General features: G+C 40.2%; 1 protein-coding gene across 2 annotated transcripts; it reads right to left on the bottom strand.

The window, feature by feature from the left end:
- wu:fa11c10 (protein FAM110A) lies at positions 1-23,609 on the bottom strand. Of its 2 annotated transcripts, none has more exons than XM_023956409.2 (3): positions 23,452-23,609; positions 2,363-2,680; positions 1-2,148 (listed from the first exon to the last, which is right to left on the bottom strand). In XM_023956409.2, the coding sequence occupies exon 3, from the start codon at positions 2,137-2,139 to the stop codon at positions 763-765; it is 1,377 nt and encodes a 458-aa protein (XP_023812177.1). In that variant the 5' UTR covers positions 2,140-2,148; positions 2,363-2,680; positions 23,452-23,609; the 3' UTR covers positions 1-762. The 2 variants fall into 2 exon arrangements, with proteins under 2 accessions (XP_023812177.1, XP_023812176.1); XM_023956408.2 differs by lacking the exon at positions 23,452-23,609 and adding an exon at positions 9,897-10,073.
- Between the last annotated feature and the right edge of the window lie 751 nt (positions 23,610-24,360).

Genomic DNA, 24,360 nt, shown 5'->3' with positions numbered 1-24,360 from the left:
CATAGTCAAACATTTTTATTCATGTTTTAGGATACACGGTGGTGAAGCATCTCTCATCTGTAGACTCTTTGGACATGCAGCGCCTGATTGAACGGCACTGAGGAGTTCTCAACCCTCTGGTGCGACTCATGAGAAGATGAGGAGAACGTGACGCTCCTGCAGACTTCAGTTGAGTAAAAACGCCTCTTACGTTCCGTTCTTCTGTCCGTGCGAGTGTTTACAAACTAGATTCTGTACATCGATATCAAAATACAATAACTTTTCTTCTGTTTTTTTTATAAATACTGGTCTGTTTGGAACTCGATCTTTCCTGAGACGCTTTCAGAGCAACAACCTTTTTTTCTTTCTTCATTTGTGACCTGCTTTTTCGTTGTAAACTCAGAGTGTTTGGGTTGCAGACGCAGACATGACTCCACGTCTTGTGCTTGTGATCTGCGTGGTCCTAAAGGGGAAACGCTGCAGGAGCAAGCCCACAAACACTCTGGATTTACAAAATTCAACGGCAAAAAAGTTTTTTTTTCTTTTCCTTCTTTGCCTTTTGGATGAAAAAGGTTCACAGTTTTTACGGTGGCTCTTGTCCTGCTTCACACTGGCACAGTCACACATACACACGCGGTACCTTAATGCATCTCCTTGCATACTTTACACACGTTTATTATTGCTTTAAATGTTCTTGTTTCAGGACATCAGAAACAGAAAGAGATTATCCGTGCTGTAAGGCAGACCCCCTCCCCATTCATGGTTCATTGAGTTCTTGATAGTCTACACATCTGAGACGGCGTTGTTGGCGTCTCTGGCTTGCCGGATTCCATACAACCACTTGATGACGCGAGCGTTCCTCTCGATGATGGAAATCCCGTACGGGACTCGCTCAGAGGCCCTGGGGGGCCCGTCCTCCTCATCTTCCTCTTCCCTCATGCGCTCTGCGTCTTCCCCGCATTCGGAGCTGGGCGTGCTGACGCTGCGGAGCTTGGAGACGGACACGATGTCCGAGTTGGCCCTGGTGAAGCGCTCCACCCCGCCCATGTCCTCCACCTCCTCGGGGGCCAGCCCGCAGTAGTTGAAGAAGCGCTCCAGGTCGGCCGTGGCGCGAGAGTAACGATCACTCAGGTCTGACTTGGAGCGGTGCAGCGAGGGGTGCTTGCGGGACGAGGCTCGGGAGCTGGCGTTTGATGTGCGGGTGAAAGCAGGTGAGGCTGGGGGGGCCATGACTGCTCGAACCAGCATGGGACTAGGAGGCAGGTAAGCTGGGGGGGAAGGAAGGGCCTGGGAGGCAGTGCTGACCTGAGGATGAGGTTGATTTTGCGATGGAGGAGGCGGGGGTTGGAACAGAGGACGTGGCACTTGGCCCTGGGGGGTCTGTCTGGGCCGAAGTCTGGAGTGCAGATGGACCCTCGGGGGCTTCTTCATCTCGGCAAGCGGCCGAACGTCCACTCTGCGCACCGTCACCGAGTTGGAGGAGATGTAGGGCACCAGAACACGGGGGTAGGTCCGCGCTGGGACCGGGGGTGGGCGCCGGGTCAGCTCAGCCGCTTGCTGGTGCAGGTCGTTACCGAGGGGGGAGGAGGTGCATGAGGAGGTGGATGAGGAATTGTGATTTAGCGGTTTGAGGGTATTAAGGAGTCTCTGTTCTGCAGACAGACTGCTGCTGATGCTCTGAGCTCCTGATGAAGGAGACGATGACGAGGGGGAGGTGGAGGACGAGGACTGGGAACAGGGCTGGGGTGCATCACAAACGTCACTGATTAGGTTATTTAGAATATCCAAGTTAAGGGTGGGTCTCCTCTCTCCGGGCCCCATCCTGGCCCCAATGTTCTCCAAGTTGACCGGACAGCGAGGCACTTTCCGGGCCGGGGGAGTGCTGATGTGGCCCTGGAGCATCATGCTCTGTGGAACGAGGGGCTTGCGGATGATTGGGGGTTTGATGGGGGCCTGGCGAGTGAGGGCCACCTGCTGGCTCTTCACATACTTGGCCTTGTCCGCCTCCAGACGCTCCACAGCGCTCAGTTTACGCGCTCCCGGCTCCGCCTGACGCCGGAAGTAGTCCGGACCTTTGTTGAGGATCCTAAAGGGCATGGCTGAGGTGAAGGGGACTCCAGACAGACGGCCATCTGAGGGTCGCAGCGTCTCCACCGGCATCCTGAAGGGCTGAGAAGGAAAAAGACGAGTTTTACCAAAAGAATCCAAAATAAGAACAACTTAGAGCTCCTTCAAGCTGACAGGAAAACAGTGATGAAGAGCTTTAAACAGCCGGCCTCTTTAGGCAGAAGAAAATGGCTCTTTTGTGTTCCTCTCTTTTTGTCTGTCCCTCCCCCTCCCTCCCTTGAACCTCTACTCCCACAGACCCTTTCAACTTTCTTACCGGTTGCCGTCTTCACTCCTCTTCCTCTTTTCTGTCTCCTCTCTTTCTCTTTTTTTGCTCTTCTCTTCCTCAGTGAAAGGCTGCTAGTGGTTCAAGGGTCAGAGGGGAACAAACTCCACATCAGGACCCGCTGGTCCACTTCTGCTGGATCCGCCGAGTCCTCCTCGTGGGGGTCAGACAGCCACAGTCCAGGTCAGCCAGCGATGACACCCACCACACAGAAGCCTTTATGATCCCCTTTGATGCCGGGTTTAAGCTCCCGACTGTCCGTCCAGCTGTTCTCAGAGGTGGTCAGCAGCGCAGCCCGGTGCTGCCGTCCTAAACACAGTTCAGGAGAAAAATTCCACATGAGACTCCGGGCTGGTTCTGTCCCACGGAGACAAACGCACAAAGAGAGACTCTCACTTTCTCTCACACAAACACACACACACACAATCACGCACGCTCATGCGGCTCACAGCTGACAGACTGACTCTTCAACGCTCAAGTCGAGCAGACGGGTCAGGCTTTAATACCACGTCTGGCTCCTCCCACCAGCACCAATCACGCTGCAGGACGGGAACCTTGGGGGTTGCGAAGATGGGCGGGAGGTGGGGGAAAGCCCCCAATTGGTTGAGCTCAAAAGCGATTTTGTCCAATGGGATCCCCCTCCCCCCTCATGGCACAACAAAACAGGGGCAGGGCTTTCATTCAAATGAATCTCCTTTGAAGGGGGGGGGGGGGGGGGGGGGGGGGGGGAACAACGGACGGGACAGATGCAATTTTTTACATCCACTTGCATCAAGCTCGGTGGGGCGCTGTGACAACACTGAAAGGGAGAGTGCGCCCCGGTTTCTCCGCTGAAGCCCTTTGTCTTCGTCACCAGCAGCTTTCAACAATGGAGGTCTTCTTCTGTTCAAACCAGCGTTTGTTTAAATGCCCCCAATGCCTCTCAGGAAACCTACAGAAAACTCATTTCTTGTCCACCGTTCAACATACTTTTTCAATCTTAAGATGCTCCAAATTCTCCAAAAACAACTTTCCCTCAAACATGTCATTATTCAAGAATTATTCATTGCTCCAAGCTTCTTAACACTTACAGCTTTACGCTCTGAAGTTGCATCACCTGCTTTCACTCCTTACAATCAATAAATGAGCCTCTTTTATGGAGATCTTCTGCTGTCCCTCTGTACGTTATGTTTTCTTGGACCTCCTAACACTCAACCACATCATGGGTCACGGTCCCCAAAAACTATCAGTTTGTCATAAAACCGCTGGATTAAAAATCCTTTTTTATTTACGCACAAAAATCACAAACTCATGAACCAAACTGCCGTTTGACATCAGTAAGATACTGTTTTACTCCTATTTTTGCTAATTACAGGTAATTCACTCAACTTTTCTGTCCAATTATTCAACATCTAACCTTTAAGTCTCCACAAAGCCGAAAAATAAAAGCAACGATCGATCCAGATTTTGATAGTTTTATGTTTTTTTTTAGGAGTGGATGATATATCGGTGCCAGGATCAGAAACGACCGATATTTGCATAATTTCAGTTTATCCGTTAAAAAATCTGCCGATATTCTTCTGACTGTTTTCGGAAACATTTTATCTTTTAAATGTATACTTGTTCCTTATAGATTGGGAAGCTTGTGTTTACAGTCATTGTCAGTAAATGACTGTTTTCTGTAAATCATATTTTTGATGGGGTTACATGTTTTCCTAATAGATCCCTGGCAATGGGGAGCTTATGGTTTACAGTTGTGTCCAATATTCAATAAATGGTCTGAATGCTTTCAGATATATTTACATGAAGGTTTTAAAGTAGGCCTGCACAATATACCACAAATTTATCGTTATCGCAATATCCGAACTGGATATTGCATATTGCAATATGTATATCGCAAAAGACGGCGAATATCGCAATAAGTCGTAAACCCAAAATGTGTTAAAATAATTTTCTAGCAACTTGAAGCATTTAACGAATCAAATAAATCCCTCTATGCTTTGACTATTCAGATGGACGCCTTCCCATTGTTGACCAATCAGATGGAGGCCTATTATGTTAGATGTTTGTCACCCATGTCGATGAGGGTCATTTAAAGTATAATTTTTAAACTGTTGCAATGAAATGGGAATTTCATGGGTTATTTTTCTATTTGTTTATTTACCGCTAATTATATCGTTATTGCAATATTGATCACTAACATTGCAAGTTTACCTCATATCGTGCAGCCCTATTTTAAAGTGATTCTTGCTCATATGAGATCCTTTGCTGTATGTTAAAAAGGTCTAGTACAATGTGATTGTCCAGCAAAAGAAAAGTTGTGCATTTGTAATAAAGAAACAAAAAGGAAATCTAAACTTTGTGTTACTGTAGACACCTAAGTGTCCGTATGTGCAAATATCGGCTATCGGCCACAGCTGCAGGGGAAATATGGGTTATCGGCCGGAAAATTTTATATCGGGCCATCCCTAGTTTTTTTGTTTTCGTCTTTCAGTTCAGCTGATCTGCAAAAACATCCACCTCAAAGCTAACCCAAGAACAATTGTTTTTTTTAAAATGTATGTTTAAATGGGTGTTTAAAGTTGATTTGACAATTGTTTGTTAAATTTGGGAAGCAGCAAGTAACAGTTGGAAAAAGAAAAAAAAAAGCGGCCAAATTTGACCCCATTCGTTTTCTGGGGTAAAACAGCAAAAATCTCTGTTTTTCTTCTAAAACGGTTTATGTTTGATAAAAAAGTTAAGAGAGTTTAAGGTGACAATAGGTAACAACTGACAAAATTTTGAACACTGAATTTTAGCAAATTGTTTTTCATTTTAACAAAAAATGCATAATTTTGTAAATTGGATACTTTCAGAATTAATCACTAAGTCTTTAATTTTATCATAAAATTGCAGTAAATGAGTCAGAAAGATCCACTTTCATGCTTTGATCTGGAAAAAGAGCAACAGAACAATAAAACTTAACTGAGGATGAGCCTTTAGATTTGGTGTGATTACTGCATGCAGCCAATCCCATCAAACACAAACAGACTTAGACCGAGTTCCCCGTTTACATAAGTGACAACATGAACCAGTTTTCATTCCATTGTCCTTTTTTTAACGAGTGCTGCTGGACAAAGAGATGCAGAGATGGCAGCAGTTCAATTCAAACTGTTCAAAAGCTTTGCACTGCATGGAGGTTGGATGTAAAGTAAGGATGTAGGGATGTAAATGTCAGAGCTTTTATCACTCAAGGTCTGCTGATGAGGGAAGTTATCCACATGCAAATACCGTCAGGCTGAACATCGTTTCAGATGAAAACTGCAGGTCCGTCGCTAATACCTGCCCTGAAAAGGGTGACATGAGAACAATGAAGCAGGTTTACCTTCATGGTAAACATAATGTATTTTTCGTAACCATCAGGCCATTTAGGCAGGCCAGAGTCGGACCCACAATGGAAAAGTTGCTTGAATTGATTAGGGTTGTTGTCGTGCCTCAGAGTGTTTTTCAATTTAGTTTTCCAACCACAGGATTGGTTGAACGATGCGGCGTGCATGAGAGGGCCGTCGTGTTTGACAGTATTAGAGACAGACTGACTGCGGCGGGTGATAATGGTACAGAGGAGCTGATAGGAACAGATGAAACGAGCCTTTTTCCACAACTGACATGTCAAACTGGCCTGTTCAGTATAATTACTAAGAATCCAGAGTCAGGAACCAATTTCCCATCATGCCAGTGATCTCTACTGCTGATGTATTGAGTGAATACACACACACAAACATGTAGAAGGGCCAAAAAGGCAGTAAAACGCAGCATTCAAAGGCTGAAGCACAGCGACGAGGAGCGTTTACGTGACGCCAGCTGGACGGTTATATCAGTGCACAGCCTTGAACCAGCACACACCAGAAAACGAAGGAACGGCACTTAAAACAGCACCAAAAATGTCTTCCAATCTAACATCAAACTTAGAATACATTTATGAGTCAAAGTTATTTTTTAAACTATTAGGAAATTATACATTTGCAATTTATTTTCAAAGAAAGGTTTCACAGAAATCATAGAACGGATAACTGATTAAAGTTCAATGAAGAAGGGTTTTGTTCTTCGATTAAAAGAAGAGCAGGAAGCACTAGTGTTTTTTTTTTTTTTTTTACAAGAGAAATACCAAGAGGTCAAAACAATTGGGCTTGTGTTTGTGGATCCAGCAAGTTGACCCTGTTTTACGGACTATTTTTGGGCAGTGAAGCAAAGTAGCAGTTCAACAGAAAGACAACAATGTTCAAATAGAGGCTGAGGAGGAAGAAAAATAAAAAAAACACAAGAAAATGATCGGGTTTTTCTTCAGAAAAGCCACACGCCCAATGATTGTGTGAGTTTTGAACTCAAAAATAGAAAAGTGTGTTGTTTTTTTTCCTTAAGGTGAGTTGACTGTCGGTTAATCAGTTGATTTGAATGGACACGTTGAGTGAATAATTTAGCAGGTATTAGTTTCAGCAGGTAAAGCTTGGGGACACTAATGGAAAAGTCTCACTGGCAGCTCGCAACAGGCTGTTAAGATACACAACTGTAGAAAAATACATAAATTTGTGAACATTTCACTTGGAATTACTCTGAATTTATATTTCACTAAACCTTCAGCAATACCTGGACTAAGATTCCCCTGCACTTTGTATAAGGTGATCCCTCCCTAAACTACTTGGCGTTGCATTTTTTTAACAGCACATTCTTTTGTTTGAAGTCAGTGTGTGTGAAAAGTGTGAAAATGTTCAGTGTTGCATTTTACAGCCTTAAAACATCTATATTAATTGGAAAAAAATAAAGATGACCACTTTTCACCTGTTGCAGGTTATCTTTAGAATGTAACTCCTGCAATAAACAAGGGAATAGAGTACATGCTTGTTGTTAAGCTTTAAAAATCTTCGTCTGCAGTCAGGTTTCAGAGATCTGTTGGAAGTTGGGAGAACCCAAATGTCTTGAAGTGGAAAATGCTAACTCCTCTCTTTAAAAAACTGCCAGACTGTCTTTGATGAACAAGTTGGTCTGGAGAGGATCGTGTTGGGAATGTGGTAAAGTCCTTTTGGACTTAGGTGAAACCTCAGCAGTTCAAAGGGTCATCAGTCACACCTCCTAAAAGGGTAATACAGGGAGCTTGTTAGAGAGTTAAAGAAGCAGCAAAACATTGAACTGCAAACCAGCTCCATCCAGACAGTTCATTATCCCACAAAAACGTCTGGAGTACCGTGTTACGCAACTATCACATCAACTGCAAAAGCAACCGCTGGACCATAAGCTAGTTATTACAGCATGCAGCTTCTTCTTTGTGTGGACCTCCAGCTCGGCCCAATACTGTCTGCCTTTGTGGCCTCAGGAAAAACCCATCCTGAGGTCAGATGGGTGCAAAGAGGGTCAGTCTCTGCTGTTGGAAGAGCAGGTGGAACCACAGACCTCCGCTTTAACACAACAGTGAGGAAGGAGTAAAGTAAAACATTTTGTTTTACTAAACATAATGAGAGATTTGAAAAGCAGCTGGTCTTTAAAAAGAATAAACTCGCTAAACACCAGCAAGTTTTGCTCGCATTTAAAAATGCTCGCATTTAAAAACGTACCCTCTGTAAAATATCTGAAATAACTGTCAGAGTGGAAGCTAAAATGATCAGACGTGATCTTGATCTTCAACTATTCAGGCACTACAGATAAATAAAAACAAATAAAAGACAAATAAAAGAAAAGAAGTCAGTAAATCTGGTATTTTCTAAATAAAAGAATGAATCGACCATTTGAGTAACTTTATTAGCAGCATCCTGTTAACTTTAGGCAGCTGGTTGCTGAATATTATGCATCATCCTTATTGTCTGTGGGAACAACTGTCACAATAAATCCATATTTGGAATAAAGACTCCTGGTTTTTGTTAACTTTGCTAGCTTGGAGGTTTCATTTAAGCGGTTGGCGCAGCCGCGGTAGGAAAGAAGCGGACGGATTTCCATCATGTGACCAAGCAACTTGACATGCATCAAGAATCAAACAGATGTCCCCAAAGTTTTCCAAAATAAAACTTCCTTTAGATTCAGATTCAATCTAAAAATGAGAAAAACGTAGGTCATGTTTTTCTCTCTCTCTGCAGCACAGTACCAACTGTCTCACAAACTGGCACCAGTCTACAACCTGGGAGATGGGGACCACTGAATTACATGTTAACTTGTGGTCCTCAATAATTACTCAAAACTGCTAATAATTACCACAACTGCTAATAAGGCTTTGCTCCACAAGGCACACCTTCATGAGAGAAAAGAAAAAAAAGAAAATACACATTAGGGCCCAGATCATTATTAACAAATCTGCAACGTCGCACAATCGAGCTTTACCCTGGTGTGAGTAGACCCAAACAAGCACGAACAAATCCCAGCCTGCATCATCTAAATGAGTATCGGATGCTAATTCATAATACAAGATAAAAAATAATAAAATGCCTTTTTTTTGTCATTTAAATGAAGCGACTTAAACTTGAGTTAACTATTTTGTGTGTGTGTGTGTGTGTGGGTGGGTCACATTTTTACACTTTCTTTTACTCCTAAAGGGTTTGACCGGAGGAAAATATTAAGCCAACTTGTTTTTATTCTACCTACGAAATGAGCATTTTCTTTTTCTCTTTGTCAGACGATCCTAGGAGATTCCTGCATTCACAGTCCCACTGAAGGGGAAATAACAGGAATCCATCAAATCCTTTCTGCTGATGACTAAAACAGCTGAAAACTGTACATCGCGATCAGTTTGGGGAGTGAATCAGATCAAGTCCTGAGGGAACGTCTTTTGCTTCACTCAACTACAGCTTATCTGGGATCGTTTACACACAGCCCTACACCCGGGGGGCATGCAGCACTAATGTGCAAACACAAACCGTTGCAATTACACACTAAAGGCAGCTGCATCAAACACCTGAGCGCCCTTTAGCGTGCTGAAAAGTCTGAAGGTGAAGGGAAAAAACAGGAAAAATTTGCTTTCGGTCTAGAGCTGCCTCACTCCAATAACAAACTGTTTAAAGGAATGGAGCCACACAAGGTAAAGATTATACAGCAATGAGGAAAAACACCAATAACTTCTCTGTCACCTGAATAAGCGGAGTCAAACGATCAGCTGGAATGATACAAATATTTTCCTAAAAAACACAGATAATAATAGTAATAAAAAGGTTTTTATCTAGTCTGGTCAGCATGCAGCTCAGTTGTCCACCTCCAATGAAAGCAGTGCTGGGCCAAAATGACAAATGCTATGATTAAGACTGATATTTATAGATTTGGTATTCGGTCTAGAGGACAAGAGGGTGCAGGAAGGGATCCCGGTAGAAAGCAAAGCAAATGTTTCAAATAAAAAGAGGTTTCCATTAATATAAACATTTTTTAAGAGACCGTAAATCAGTGAGAATACTGACATCTTTATTAAAGCATGTAAATTCCTGTCTGAGGAAAAGTCTTCCTCATTTCTCTCTGAGCACACAAACATGAGCACATGTCAACATCATGCAAGAACCCTGATCCGCTCAAACTGAACAGAAGGTAAAAGTTTACTTACATGATAGGAACACGAGTCAGAAGTGGGTCGGTAAAAAACTAAACGGTGGCTTCCCAGCAGCTGAGTTTCACTGACAGAGCCCGACGTCTGAGCGAGGCTTTCAAGCTGCTGCGAGCACTGATGTGCTGGCGCGTGTGGGCAACAAGAGCTGAAACCAGAAGTAACCTGGATCGACTCTACTCCTTGGACTAAAATGCTCCTCTCCTCCCACAGTGCAGGAAGACTCCGCCCCTTTCTGGCTTAAGCAGGAAAACAGTCTGGAGAGCAGGAAATGAGAGATTTGCAGGAAAGTCACGTGGCCTTCCCAACACTTTCACATCATCCTGTCTTTCTCGGCAACCTTTCCTACAGGCTGTCTCTTTAAAAACCTGCCACAAAACACCAGCAACAAAAGGTTCCTGCTGGAATACTTGGTATTTCCTCTTGGAGAATGAGGAGCTTGTTGTTGGGCCATTTCCATCTCTTATCTCCTTAAATATTTCACAACTTTATAGCAACATATTTGTTTTGGTTTAATTCCAAAACTTCTCCTAAAAGCCAACCAACTTTTCAAAAAAGCTGCAGCAAAGAGTTCTGATGGGAAACTTTGAAATATAAGCTCAGTTCATCCTTTAAACTACCTCTTAGGGGTATATTTTCCATAAAAAAACTCCTCTCTGTTAGACTGGAGGCTTCCTGATTTTTCCTACAGCACAGTCTTAAACATTCAGGTTAAGGAGACAGACAAAATCTTTACCTTAAATACTAGATTTCCCGTTTGCTGAAGTTTACCATTACATCAGCAGCAACAGCTCAGAACTGGTGGGAGACACAAAGTTACAAATACTTGACATTATCTGAGTTGAGCAGTTTAAGGAAAGTCCGGGAGAGCTGCAACGAGTTGGGACAAAATATTTGTAGTCCAAGGAGGAGCAGATGCAACGTTAATTATTAAAGCCCCACTCCGATCATCTTTTGAGCTGTTTCCAAAGTGGTCCCAGTGGTCTTTTAATGATCATTATGTGAGTTTTCAGCCAAACTAAAAAGAAATACAGAAAACTGTGCTTTTTTTGGCCATAGTTTCTGCAGAGCAGCAGGAGTTTATCAGAAATGTCTTTCCCTTTTCTCTGAAGATATTGCTATGCCAAAAAACTTCTGGTTGAAAAGGTGAACAAATGAACAATGTTCCTTTACACCTACCTTTTCCTGTTTATTATTTTGTACTTAAATAACATTTACATTGTCGCTTAGCACATACATAATGTCTATGGCAAATTATGTTTCTTTCAGAGCATCACTTCAGGTTTGTTTATCCATTTGCATGAGTTTTCAACACGGTGCTGTTTCTCACGAGAACGTTTGTTTCTGTTTATTCCAAATGGATGGCTGCTCTTCTAAGCAACTGTGACTGAAAATATACAAATGCATCCTTACTGCTTGTGTGTTTTCTGCTGGATGGCTGCTGTGGATAAGCAGGCTGTAACAAGACAGAAACTTGATTTTTACGTGTTTTTTTTTCTTATTTTAACCTAAAGCAAAAAGCCAAAACACAAGGGGACATTTTTGGGTGACAGCCCTTCAGGCAGGAGAATCCAATGTAATTGCATACAAACAACAATGTGTTTCCTTAGGCTTCTGATTAACATACAAATGGTGGCTTTGCACCGTCTTCAAAGCATCTCGTCACCTAACCTAAAAGAAGTTGATTTGAAGTTTGCTAAACAGTCTGCATAAACTGTATTCAGTACTTCCTTATTTGAAGAAGAAAAACATCAGTCTTAACAGTCAAACTCATGCAGCACCATGAATCTTTTTACTCTATTAATTTAAGCAAAGTTAAGGGAAAAGTTCGAAATTATTCCAGTTATTTTGTGAAAATAATGCCTCAGTTTGTCTGCAAAACTGTACAAAAGCTATCCTGCCAGTTTGCCTTTTCTTTGATGGAGTATTGGAGATAGTTTCTCTTTTTTAAGCTCTGAAAGTAATCTCTTTATTCCTAGAAAACATTTCCAGTGAATGACAGATTTCAACATATAAGAGGTGCGGTCTGGGCTGGGATATCCTGTCATTAAAAGTCCACAAAGCAGTTGTTCTAAGAGGCTTAAAAAAAACAAAAATACTTTTTGGGTGACTTTTTTATACACACTTTTTTGTGGTTTTAGATTAGGGGGCAAATATTTTAGTGTATGACAGTGGTGATTTGTTACTAAGTCAGATTGTGACCGATTAGAGGAGATAAGAAAGTATGACTAAAACAACCAAGAGGACCTGGCTCCAGACATCAACATCCAGAACTGGAAGTCCTTGACCAGAACCAGAAGTGCCCCCATCGCTCAGAAAAACCTCCACTTTATTTCACTGGCGACCCGAACAGTTATATTTTTTTCCCTGAGATAAGCTTTAACAAAAGTTTATGTTCAGTTCTGAATACTTTGGGGCTATGGTCAGGGTTAGGGTAAGTCATATTTTCCGCTTCTGGCCAATGATTTTGTCCGCAGCCAGTTTTCTCACAAAACAAATAATAAATCTTTAATCTTAATCTTTAATTAAAGATTTTTTTTTCTTTTTTTAGTCCTTTTCTGGGGTTAAAAGTTACAACTTTTTCGCTGTTCCAAAGTGTCTGCACCCTGAAATGAAATTGCAAAAGTTCGAATGTTGTTTGTTTTTTGCTCCAGAGGCCGCAGAGGCCGACTCTAGGCTGATGTCATTAAATGGGTGGCACCCACACAGACAGAAAACCGATGCCTCAGAGATCTAGTCATCTTAATTCCGGGTAGAAAAGTGATGTGCGAAAATAAAATATTTCATAAAAAATTGGATGTAGTTTACTCTGTCATATAGGCCGTTTCAGTATTTTTTTGTTTGGCAATGTTCATTTTTTGTTAAAGTTTGTGTTACTGTGTGTATTTTTGTAAGTGAATAGGAGTTCTAAAGCCTCCTGACTTTTCAGTGTTGCACAATTGTTTGTTTATAACGAGTAAAACACAGATAACAAGAGTGTGCATGTTCAAGCTCGTGTAAGCAAACAATCAACAAAGCTGGTTGCTCATAGGGTTAGTTAAGGGGCTTCATTTGCCAGGCTTTACTGTCACTGTGTTAATGGACACAACATCTATCTCCCACTGTCCCCCAGTTCTGATAATAACAGGTGTTTATTGCTACATATTGAAAATTCACATAAAGTATCCCAATGGCATGTGTGCACTAAAGAAATAACAGATTCTTCAATATCTATAATCCATACCTGCCTCGACCTGGAGCCTCTTAGCGATCTATTAAGTCAGAGTTTAGCATGCACAGGTTAACTAGTTTATCACAAAACTTAACTTAAAAGATACCATTTTCTACCATTATTTATTATCCTTCATTCTAATCTATTCTTTTTGAAGAAGACGCTTAATCAGTCGATGTTTCAAATCCTGACTTAAACAGTCGATGTGTCCTTGTGGCTAACATTTTGATCCAATCGAAACAATATTTTAGTGCATGTCGCATAAAAATGTAATTCTGTGAACTGGGGGATGTAAAGATCTATGCCAATTTTTCTCACCACCATAGCTGTGGTTTGCCTATACAGTCACCATGGGTGTGGACATGTCAGCACATCCACAACAAACTTCAACACGTCTCCCATCAGAAGGTGTTTTGTAATCTTAGAGATTACAAAACTTGCAGTTGATGATGATTCTGAAGAAGCATTGACATGTTGCTCAGTAAAATAACATTTTCTTCTATTACGGTAATTCATTATTGACTCTAAATTAGAAGAAACTTCTGTTCTATCTTTAATAAAAGACAAATACTAAGGTTTACCGTAAATTATAAACATTGGGCAAATCAGTATCAGACAACATGGTTTAGGGGGGAAAAAAAGCATACCAGATTAAAAATCTTCCAGGTATCTCAAGCTTGGAAGATTTTACTAATCAAACATTTCAAACAGTTGAAGTGAGACCACATACTTGAAGCAACTGACTGGCCAGATTATAACTTGAATAAGTTGCACTACAGAAAAATATGAAAAAAATGAGGATAAGCAAGAACATGTTAAAAAAGGTAGAGCACGAATGGTTATGCGGACAAATATGACTGAGTAATAGATGTTCATTTCTCTATACAAGGCTATGAGATTTTGGCTTGTTGAAGCTCACGGGTACTTCCTGTTTTTTTCTTAAATCAGCAGTTTTGATTTTCTAAAAGCTAAAATTTGATCAATATCAGATTCAGTGTTCTATTGAACCGTACAGAGCTTAAAACTTTACTTTTTCCTGCCTATCTCCATTTTCAGAATGCTAAATTTGGTGGATAGAATTCTTGCCAGTGTTCCCTTCCCCCTTTGGGCTTCATTTTCACAGTGCAGATCCAATAGGTGACATCAGAAATGATCATTCTAATGTTTTATACAACTACGCTTTGGCGGGCATACTTTTTTCACTTGACCAGGAGTAGAAATGTGGAGAGCTTTGGTAAAGAAAGGAATAACATGGAATCTGGATGAAAACATGCATTAATTTTGATTGAAATATACATTTTAAAAGAGAACATTTTGAGTTTTTATTTCAAAACTGTGACTTTTGTTCTCATTTTGGCTTGATGTCCCTCGGGGAAAAACACAAACTTAGAGAAATGCCGTGTTCATGTGGTGTTGGAATGAAACGTGACTGTCTGACTCAGAAAACTCACATGAACGTCACAAAAACAACAAATCCTTCAACAACACATGACATGAATGCAAAATAAGATTCTGCACCTCAAAAAGGTCAATTTGTTTTTCGTACATCATCTATGAGGAAACACCAGAATTACAGGGAAAATATAACATTATTAAGGATTATCATTAGAATTTATTCCAGTTTGGCGGGCCGGATTAAATAGTTTAGCAGGTCGTTAAACTGTTTAACGGGCCGCAGTATGGCCACTCCTGCTTTAGAGCCTTAAAGCCAGCTGTTGTCCTGCCAACCGGCCGTTTCCTGAGTGCCTTATTCTCCTTAAAGTTCAAACATACGTTCCACATGCTTATTTCAAGGAGTCAGCAGGGTGGGGTTCCCCACCCAAACACACACTGAAACACATACTCAAGCTCTCCTTTCCGCAATTTGAAGTCAAACATGCATTTCTGCAGTGGTCAGCCACTGGAGAGGACTTCCACTTTTACGTCTTGAAAGGAGTTCGTCAACAATCTTTTTGGCTGGATCAACATATTCAGACACTCCCACCACCGCTGTACGCCTCACTTCCCTTCCCTTCGTCCTCTCCAACATCCCTCCCATCCTCTGCGTTTTGTCACTGCGTGATCATTGGGCGGTAATGAGATTCTATGAGAATGCGCACACCTCCGCTCAGATACGGAGGAGGCAGGTGGATCAAAAGTTTTAGTGTGTGTGTGCCGCCTTGTCATTTCACCAAACACCCCAAGATTCAGGACACACAGACACTCACGGCACGCTCACTTAACCACACAGCAATGAGTCAATGTTGACACTGCAGTGGAAGTTTACAAAACACAGATAGCTCTGTTCTCAGTTCCCATTTCTGATTCATCAGTTAGTTTCTTCAGAGGCCACCAAAGGATAGTGAGAAGTAATAAGTCACTGCAGATCTTCCCTTTTTACTTCATAATCTTGAGCTGGTGTTACATATGTGAACCCTGCCTGCTTACATCACAGCAGCAAGTCCAGGCAAGCCCTACATCTGCCCCCCCCCTGCACTGCTTTGACGCAGATCCCAATCTGACTGAGAAGTGTCTTTCCCCAAAAGAAAAGTGGAAAACCACCTCTGTCATGACACAGAAGCTGGAGTTGTTTATGGGGTTGTGGTTCAAACACTCACACTGACTTTATCCCTTAATTATTCCAGGAATGATGTTGGATGGCAGCCCAAGTCCAGACTCCAGTGGCAACATTCAGCATTGTGTGGATTTTCACATTTTCAAACAGTCAAAGCAAACATTATGGGATATTGGATTATTTACCATTAAGGGGTACTTCAGAGTTTATTCTCTCACTTTCGAATCTCAACACTCCCTTTATGCTGCTGTGAAAGCCTTGTCAATACTGATAGCTAACTGGTAATTTCCACTGCAGTCTCTTAGGGTCGTGTGTTCATTTTAAGTCCCACTGCAGTCATCTTTAAAACCATTTTTAAAGCACTTCCAGTGTAAACATATGTATTTTCCAATGTAAACATTTCCGGTGTAAACATATCTGTGACATGCTTTTTTCTTTTTTTTCCACATTACGATTATTCTGTTTTAAGCCAATAAAAAACAAATAAATAAAAACAAAATAAAATAAAACTGTCATTTTCTAGAGCTTGGATTTTGCAGAGTGGCAGGAGTTCATTTGAAATTTGCCTCCAAGTTGTGGGTGGCAGAATTGGTGCAGAGCAAACCCACCCTCCTTTCTCTTCCCGTTGCTCTCTGTTAATGCACTTTCCTGCTAGCTTACAGCCCCTCAAACCACCAACCTAACATTACCGTACCACAAACGGCGAGCAATATTGGAGCTGCCCCCTCGTACAGTTTTGAGCCAAATAGCAGCTCAGACGAGGAAAATTATGACGCACATGGATCTAGTCGTCTATAAGAGGATGCATCACAAGCTAATGAATTTGTTTCTTATTTTCTATATAACAAATACAATATTCTTCAAAGGGCTTTTTTCGTCTGCTTCGGATTCACAACGCTTAAAAAAAAGAAATATTTAGAAGTGCATCAACCATCAGTAAAATGCCACATGGACTGGTTAAAAACACAATTTTAATCTAAGCTGGTCTTTAAAGTCAAGAGTTATGCTTACACTGTAAAAGTAGAAGAAATTATGAAACAGAAATGAAAAACAGCTCCCAGGAGAAGGAAACTAAAGTTGCTTCTACAATAATTCAACTGTTACAAGTTTTATGGACAATTAAAGTTTTTTTTTTTCCATTATGCATAAACCCTTTATGATGTGATATTTAAAAAAAAGCCTATTATAAATGCTTTCCAAAAATATTTCTTACTGGAACCCCAGAGACTGCATTTTAAGATTCCTACGCTGAGTTAACACACAAAACCCGTTGCTTTATTCCAACACTCCATTCATCAAATCCTCTTCATCGCAACAGGTTTTTTCAGCTTTAGGGCACCTTCTCTGACTATCTGGTGCAGCACAAAGACCGTATTGTGAAGGTGATGTCAACATAGTACAGACGCATGGATCTATAACACAGCTGCGTATAATGCAGCCTCTTTGAGCTCTCCGGTTAATGGGTCAGTGGGTCCACGGTGGAGGGGGTGGGGAAATAATGATTAACCAGGGGGATGTCTCTAAATAATGCCAAAACAGCCGAAGGCGGAGACGACAACAGCAAAAAGACAGAGTTTCTCCCATATACCGCATGTGCATGTTAACTTTTGACCCTCTACCCCACAGAAAATATTATATATTTTGTTTCTACTTTGCCTCTTGCATGATTTTTTTTAAAGTGCTAAACCATTTGGTTGAGCAGACAATCCCAGAGTAAAGACAAAAAAAAGAAAAAATATACGTGCTTATTGATAGATTTAAAAAAAAATGCATAAGGCAGAGCAGCATGCACTGTTAACAAGATTTTGATGTCCCCACTGCTTGTTGAAAGCACTTATTAGTCTCAAAATGCAGAAGACATTGCAAATTTTATTCATACAAAATACAGGAATGGCTTCAAAAGTCAGTTTGACGTAATTGGCAACTTCAATGAAGGTGACTAGTGACGGGTCCATAGTAAATGTATTCTTATAGCTTGATAAACATGCAGTTACCGTAATTTGGTTTCTTTAACTCTAAATCAATTTTAAAATAGTGTTAAAAAAAGCTATTAATGAAATTTGACATGTTCAGGTAGGGAGCCTATCAAGTGTTATGTCATTTTATTTTGTATTTAATTGGTTTTGTGTCCTTTTTATTTTATTTATTGCTGACAGTGCACTGCTGCTTTTCTGGTCGTAGACTTGCCTTTTTCTGTATGTAAGCATAGTGTCTATAATTAGAGATATTTAACAGTTGTATAATATTATTCATTTATTTTTTTCTTTACACCTAGATGCTTGATTTATAAAGGATGTGCAAAAAGTTCAGAATGTTTGGAATAACTTGGATCATAATCAGTAGCCTTTGTTTTTTTAAATATTGGTTTTCTTTATTCGCGCATTTGAGACCTGATTGTAAATTGGCACTTTATAAACAAATTCAACTAAAATTGAGTTGAGCTGAGCTTATTTTGCTGCACTTTCAACACCATCTCTACAAGCCTGCAACAGAAAAACATGTTGGGGAAAAATAAAAGATTAACTTGACAAGTAAACAAGGCTGTTGGTGCAATTCCCTGGAAAAGTTTGTAAAGGTTCAAATCATACTTTTTTTCAATATATGATTGATTGATTTCCACAAACCTGAAGTTTACTCTGTGTCATATGCTTATGGAGAGGAGGATTATTTATCTAATTTCCCAAAACTTAAACTTAAAAGAAATGTGCCATTCCTGTCAGCTATATGTCCAAATTTGTGTTTTCAAATTTTCAACATATTAGGGTTAAAAAAAATTTTAAAAAATAATTCAAGCGGCAGCACTTCAGCCTTTCACCCTCATTCTGAAAGCCTGGCTATGACAAAAACTGAATGCGTTATGAAAATGCTGTTTAAACTGATGTCATTAGTCTGACAAGGGTGGAGCACCTTGACAAGATGGGAAATCCTCTAAAAGAAAAAATACACAAGCAAACACACCTACATGCAAAACACCAAATCCTACATGATGAATGTATGGGGATTTATGAAGCTGAACTTTTGGCCACACGAGTATTAAAATGTACACACCTAATCTGTGTTGTCGCTGCACATTAAGCTTTAAATGCTGGGATCTCAGCCTCTGACCTAATTTTGATTAGTTGCTTAATCTGCGTGTGGGTTGCCCGCAAACACGTGTTGGAAAAGAGACTCACGTTTACTATTTCACCTGCTGGACATGGTGAGCAACATGTCAACAGATTAGAGCAATGATTAAAAACAAAGAAATAAAATAAAATGAAACTGAGTCCACAAAAGCGTTCTCCACTGATGGAAATCAAACCAAAACAAAAGGGAGCATGGCGATTTGGCAGGACCCAAAGCGCCACACAGTCACAAGATCGGCAGCTTCCTTTCATGTGAGAGGCGAGCTGCTGATCTCCATGGTACACTACAAGCAGAGACACAGCTTGCCTGGAGTCCCACTGACCTCATTCTTCGGGGGGGGGGGGGGGGGGGGGGGGACTCATCCAGACTGCAAGCACCCAAAGGCCACTCACTAAACGGTGACTTCCCGTGACTCTTTCTGCCTCAAAAATGTAAAACAATGGAGAGCTTAATCTAACTGTTCATAAAAAAGTATATATCCATGGAATAAATGCCTTTGTTTCTGCAGTTTAACTGAAAAACACACAGACCTGCACTATTTAAAAGTTAAGAATTTTAGCTTATTCCATTCAAAAAGATATCAAACCTCCTGGATAGATTGACCACTTCTAAAAAAAGCATCAAAATAAAAACTATTTTTATAGCTGACATGACACAAATCTATTTTAGAACATAAAAACAGTGTTGCATAACAAAAAAATCCAACTACATCTTTGCGACTGTGCCTTTTTCGCCAAATAGGCCAGCTAACTTCCTCCGCTCTGAAGAACAATGTGAACACAACAAGAGCTCAGCATCATGAGGTCTCGCTGCAGAAAAACTGCAAGCACCTAATTAAAAACTTAAACAAGCAGAACAGCGAAACAACCAGACCATTAGGAGAGAAAGACAAGATGACGAGTTTGGAACAAAGCCACTCAGATGATTCCTGTCACCTAATGAGTATTACTGACAACTGCATTAAAGGAGCCCTAAAAGCTCTCCTACATTTCTGCTTTGAGAAATACAATTCACAGGAATAGCTCTTGTATATAATCTTCTGGGAGATGAGGGTTTACTTTTTTCTGTACTATATTGCCTGCAGCCAGTGTAGCATGACATAGGCCAAACCACCCTGTTATTTGCTAGCTACTCATTGTGATGTGATGGTATGCAGGTTTTACAATGAAGTAGGTGTCTTCCAGGTAAACACAGTTTGTTGTCAAATAAACAAACAGGTGAGCTGTAAGAAGCACAACACAAAATTAACAGCGATGTTTCAGCTCTGTCACGGTTTTACCCCAACTCTGTCATTTACCACAGCCAACAACGAGACAGGATCCCCTTAGAGTAGTTTGGAACACGGCACCACCACAAGGTAAACAGAAGCACCCAAAAAAGAAAGAACCTCATAAACCAAACCTCAGACAAGAAAAGGCAGAACATGGAGTACGTAAGTTGTGCAGGGACAACATGCTGGACAGGGTTTGAATGGAAAAGCACAAAATTCTTACGTTTAGGTGATGGAAAGAAAACACAGAACATCAAAATGTCCTTAAACACCTACCATCACATTGAATTGGTACTGCAATGTTTTATAAACCTTCTGAGCTAAAATTGTTAGGGTTCACCAATGCATTGAACCTACACAGATCTTTTAGGAGGCCTGCGATGGACCCTCAACCCGTCTAGGGTGTACCCTGTTTTTGCCCAAAAGTGTCTGGGATAGGCTCCAGCAACCCTGTGGGCCCAAAAAGAGATCAAGTAAGGGTTAATGGCCGACGAAGTGTGCATTATCACTTTTTAACGCGCGCCGTGGACGCCTGAAGTGCGTTAAAAAGTTATACCACGGTCGCTTACAAAAGAAATAAATATTAACCAGTTTTTAGTCCTTAATTTTTGTTTTGTTTTTTCGATTTGGATCGCTTTTCTCACAAAAAGTGGACTATTTGTTACATAGTGCGGCGACACACAAATAGTCCACGTTGCGCCGCACCACCGCTGCAGTCAAGATTCGCCGATATAAAGCGATATATATATATATATGCTGCTCTTTCCGATGGGTTGAATAAAGCATCAGTTCAGAGAGAAACTTCATCTCTTACCACTTGTTTTTATCCAAAGGGTTAAGCAAAAGGTTGTTTTAAAGAAGCCGGCGCAGTGATACAAAACATTTAAGCTAGGTGACCGGAACCTTTTTTTTCACCGTGGAGTTATCCTGTGGTTTATCACTTTTCAAACGCACACCCAGCAGCCAATCAGAATAGAGTATTGACCCGGACCATGGTATAAGCAGGTTTGGAAATAGATGAATGGATCCATTATGAAGTTCTATTATGGTTCTGCCCCATTTTAAAATAGCATTTCTATTTTTTATAGAACGTTCTTAAAAGTGTTCGCATTTCTAGCAGCACTGTAAAGGGATGTTGCAACTCATGCAAGAAATGTAGGAAGCATAAATTAAATTTCAAAACTTTTTGGATAAGAATGACAAACTTTCCAATGTGTCATCAAAAAACTCAAAAATTAGATTCATTTGCAAAATAATCGTAATATGCTTAAACAATTTTCTAGTCATAAAGCTGCAATTGTGTTCCGGTCAGATGACACAGAAAATATGGAAACTTGATTTGTAGAAAAAGTGCCAATTTGATGATCTTTTTTATGTTTGCAATTTGCACAGATGGTTTAGCATTGGTTTTAGTTTAGATTCCCTCCAGACCCAGCTCTCTGCATCTACCCAAACGTCAAACAGGTGCACATTTTTAAGGGTACCTTTAATTTAATTTATTTTGGTTTTGAACAAGTTTACACTTTTAATTGTACACTGTTATTTTTGTCTTGAACGACTAATGCACTTGTTATTTATCGATGAAATAGTTATAATTTCTTGCTATAAAATAACTAAATGATACACCTTTCATTAGATGTTGATGAATTTGTTGTAATGTCTTTGTTTTTAATGACTGACTGATTTTATTTGTGGTAAATTCCTATTTTTAATGAATGAATGAAGCACTGACCAAAGAGGACTTTTTACATTTCTTTGTACCAGAGAAAATGACAAAGTAAATATTGGAAGAAATGGATTAATATGTACAACCAGTGCTCCCCTACAATTGTTCACATGGGCTCTGTAGTATTCTTTAGGCAAACTACACTACAAAAAACACTTTGGTCTAAATGACAAAGCATTATGTCAAATTTAAAATACATTTATAAAGACAAGATGCTTCCAAACACACACTCACAAGCCCTTCTACTTTCCATTCATTGGGAATAAAAAAAATAAAAAAAAGTGTGACTATAAAGGAAACTACCGTATTGAGTGCATAATTCTGAATTGTTTTCATGAAAAATTTTGATTTAAGGAGGAAAAAATGTCAATTTGATATAATTCAAATTTTTTAAATCATTTTGAGCAACAATGAAAATTAAAACGGGTGACAAAAATCAAAATATGATGTGATCCTCAATGGGAACGACATAAATCCAGTCAAGTGTTTCTAGGAAAAGTAATCTGCTGCATGTGTGAAGCAATTCCTGTCTAAAAATAAACAGTATACTTACAAAGTATTAAACAAAGGGCTGTGCTGCCAGTAAGACACAATTTGTCAACATTGCCTGTGTGTATGTTGAGAGAAAGATCCCATTTCCTCCTTCGGTACCACTGGAAGTAGACTCCCTGAACAGGACACTAGCGGGCTGTGGTGGGCCCCTGTGTTGAGCTAAAAGCCCCCATAAGCTTCTTTCCAGACAACACCAACCCATACTTTTAAAACCATTAAATGCTTCTTCTAGTTTAAATGGAAGAAACAGCCTCTGCAAATTATCTTAAGGTCCAGTGTTAGTATTAGTAGTAGTACTAGGGAAAATTTCCACCACAACTTACCTACCCCCACTCTATTTAAATGTAGGGGGGGGGGGGCACATCAGAAAACAATTTGCTCTCTGAGGGGCCCGTAAAAAAAGACCCATACGCCTGGCCTGGGAATGATTTTAAGATGGGAATTACAAGGTTTGTTGTTGTTGTTGTTGCCTAAAGGGGGCAACTTGTGTAATTTAAAGGCTCTGTGACGGGACGACCAAGCATCTGAGCGCAGCCTCCAAGGCCTGAAACTTCTCATGAAACAACAATAACATGCACACAGACTTCCTGCTCTGTGGTCATCAGCTTGATAGTCATTATTTTAGGATAACACAGCACAGGCTAATACAGGAAGGGCCAGCAGTGCATTTCAGGCTTCAGTTTCCTTCTCTGACACAGTAAGAGGAACAGCTGCTGTCTCCTGCTGCAAAATCCATGTGTGCACGTACAAACAGGCCTCCGGGGTTGTTGCATAAAGCAGCACTTCTCAATTTGTTCTGCAACAGGCACCCATAGTTGTCTTCGCAAGCAATGACTCAATTATGTCAAGACGTTGTGGTATCAGAGACTGTGTTGAAACACTATGAAAAAAAAAACAGCTTGAAAGACCAACACATAATGATTTAAGGAAAACATAACAAATAAATAACCAAAACATGGGTTTTATTAGCTCAACAAGAGGCTTAACAAAATGTACTAGTAAGTAACCTCATTGTTACTAAATTCGACATTTACCAAACTAGCTTGAATATCGCCAGCTTAGTTGCATTTATGAGCATTTATGCTTGAACACGCAAAAAAAACAAAAAAAACTTACCAAGACGAACAGCCGCTAAACAGCATAATTAAATAGAAATAAATGTGCTCAGTTTTATAGAAAGCAGGTCACGGGGTGTATGGACGCCGCTGTAACGGCATTTCTTTGGATCTCACTTTTGAAAAAACTTTCCATGTTAGCTAGGGCTGTACCATTAACGATCTTAAATCAAACTAATTCACAGCGGTAATGTGTCACAAAAGGCAAGTACCGTAGAAGAAATATAATTTATTAGATTCTTAATATGAATTTGCTTTATTTTTATCTTTAGGAATACTATTTTAAATGTTTTCGTTAATTGTTTAGTTTTAAGGTGTACGATGCATTGCACCCCTAAAAGCACCCCGACTTTGGTACGCTCGATTTTCAATTTTGGAAGATGCTGCCCGAACGGTGCCTTGGAGACCATTTGCTATCGCGAGACTTGGAGAGAAGCCCAAAAGCCAAAAGTTGACAGACTTTTAGATGTATTGACTATAAAGCTGTATGACTATCTCTGCTTTTTCCTTTTTATTTAATTTATATAATTTATAATAATTGAAATAATAATTTATATTCATATATATATATATATATATATATATATATATATATATATATATATATATATATATATTTTTTTTTTTTTTTTTTCCTCCTGTGCATGCAGAGATGAAACCTTTTCTTCAGGACAACTGTTGTCTTCTTCTGCTGCTAAAAAAATGTTTTTGCTCCAAGCACTCTCTCTTTCTAAAAAGGGATAAGCCAAATGCATGGGTGAGTGTTGATAAGGATGAAACCAATTCGTTGAATATTCTTGCTCTATCAAAGAGAAGAGCTTTGCTTGAAGCATGTTACAGCATGAATCCATGTTACAGCAGACGGGTATTTACCATGTATTTATGGGCTCATATCAAATGAAACTACCAC

Source organism: Oryzias latipes, chromosome 7, assembly GCF_053564925.1.
Source record: "Oryzias latipes strain Hd-rR chromosome 7, Olatipes_Hd-rR_3.1".
In the NCBI taxonomy this organism is placed as follows: Eukaryota; Metazoa; Chordata; class Actinopteri; order Beloniformes; family Adrianichthyidae; genus Oryzias; species Oryzias latipes.
This window is presented reverse-complemented; position numbering and strand designations above follow the sequence as displayed.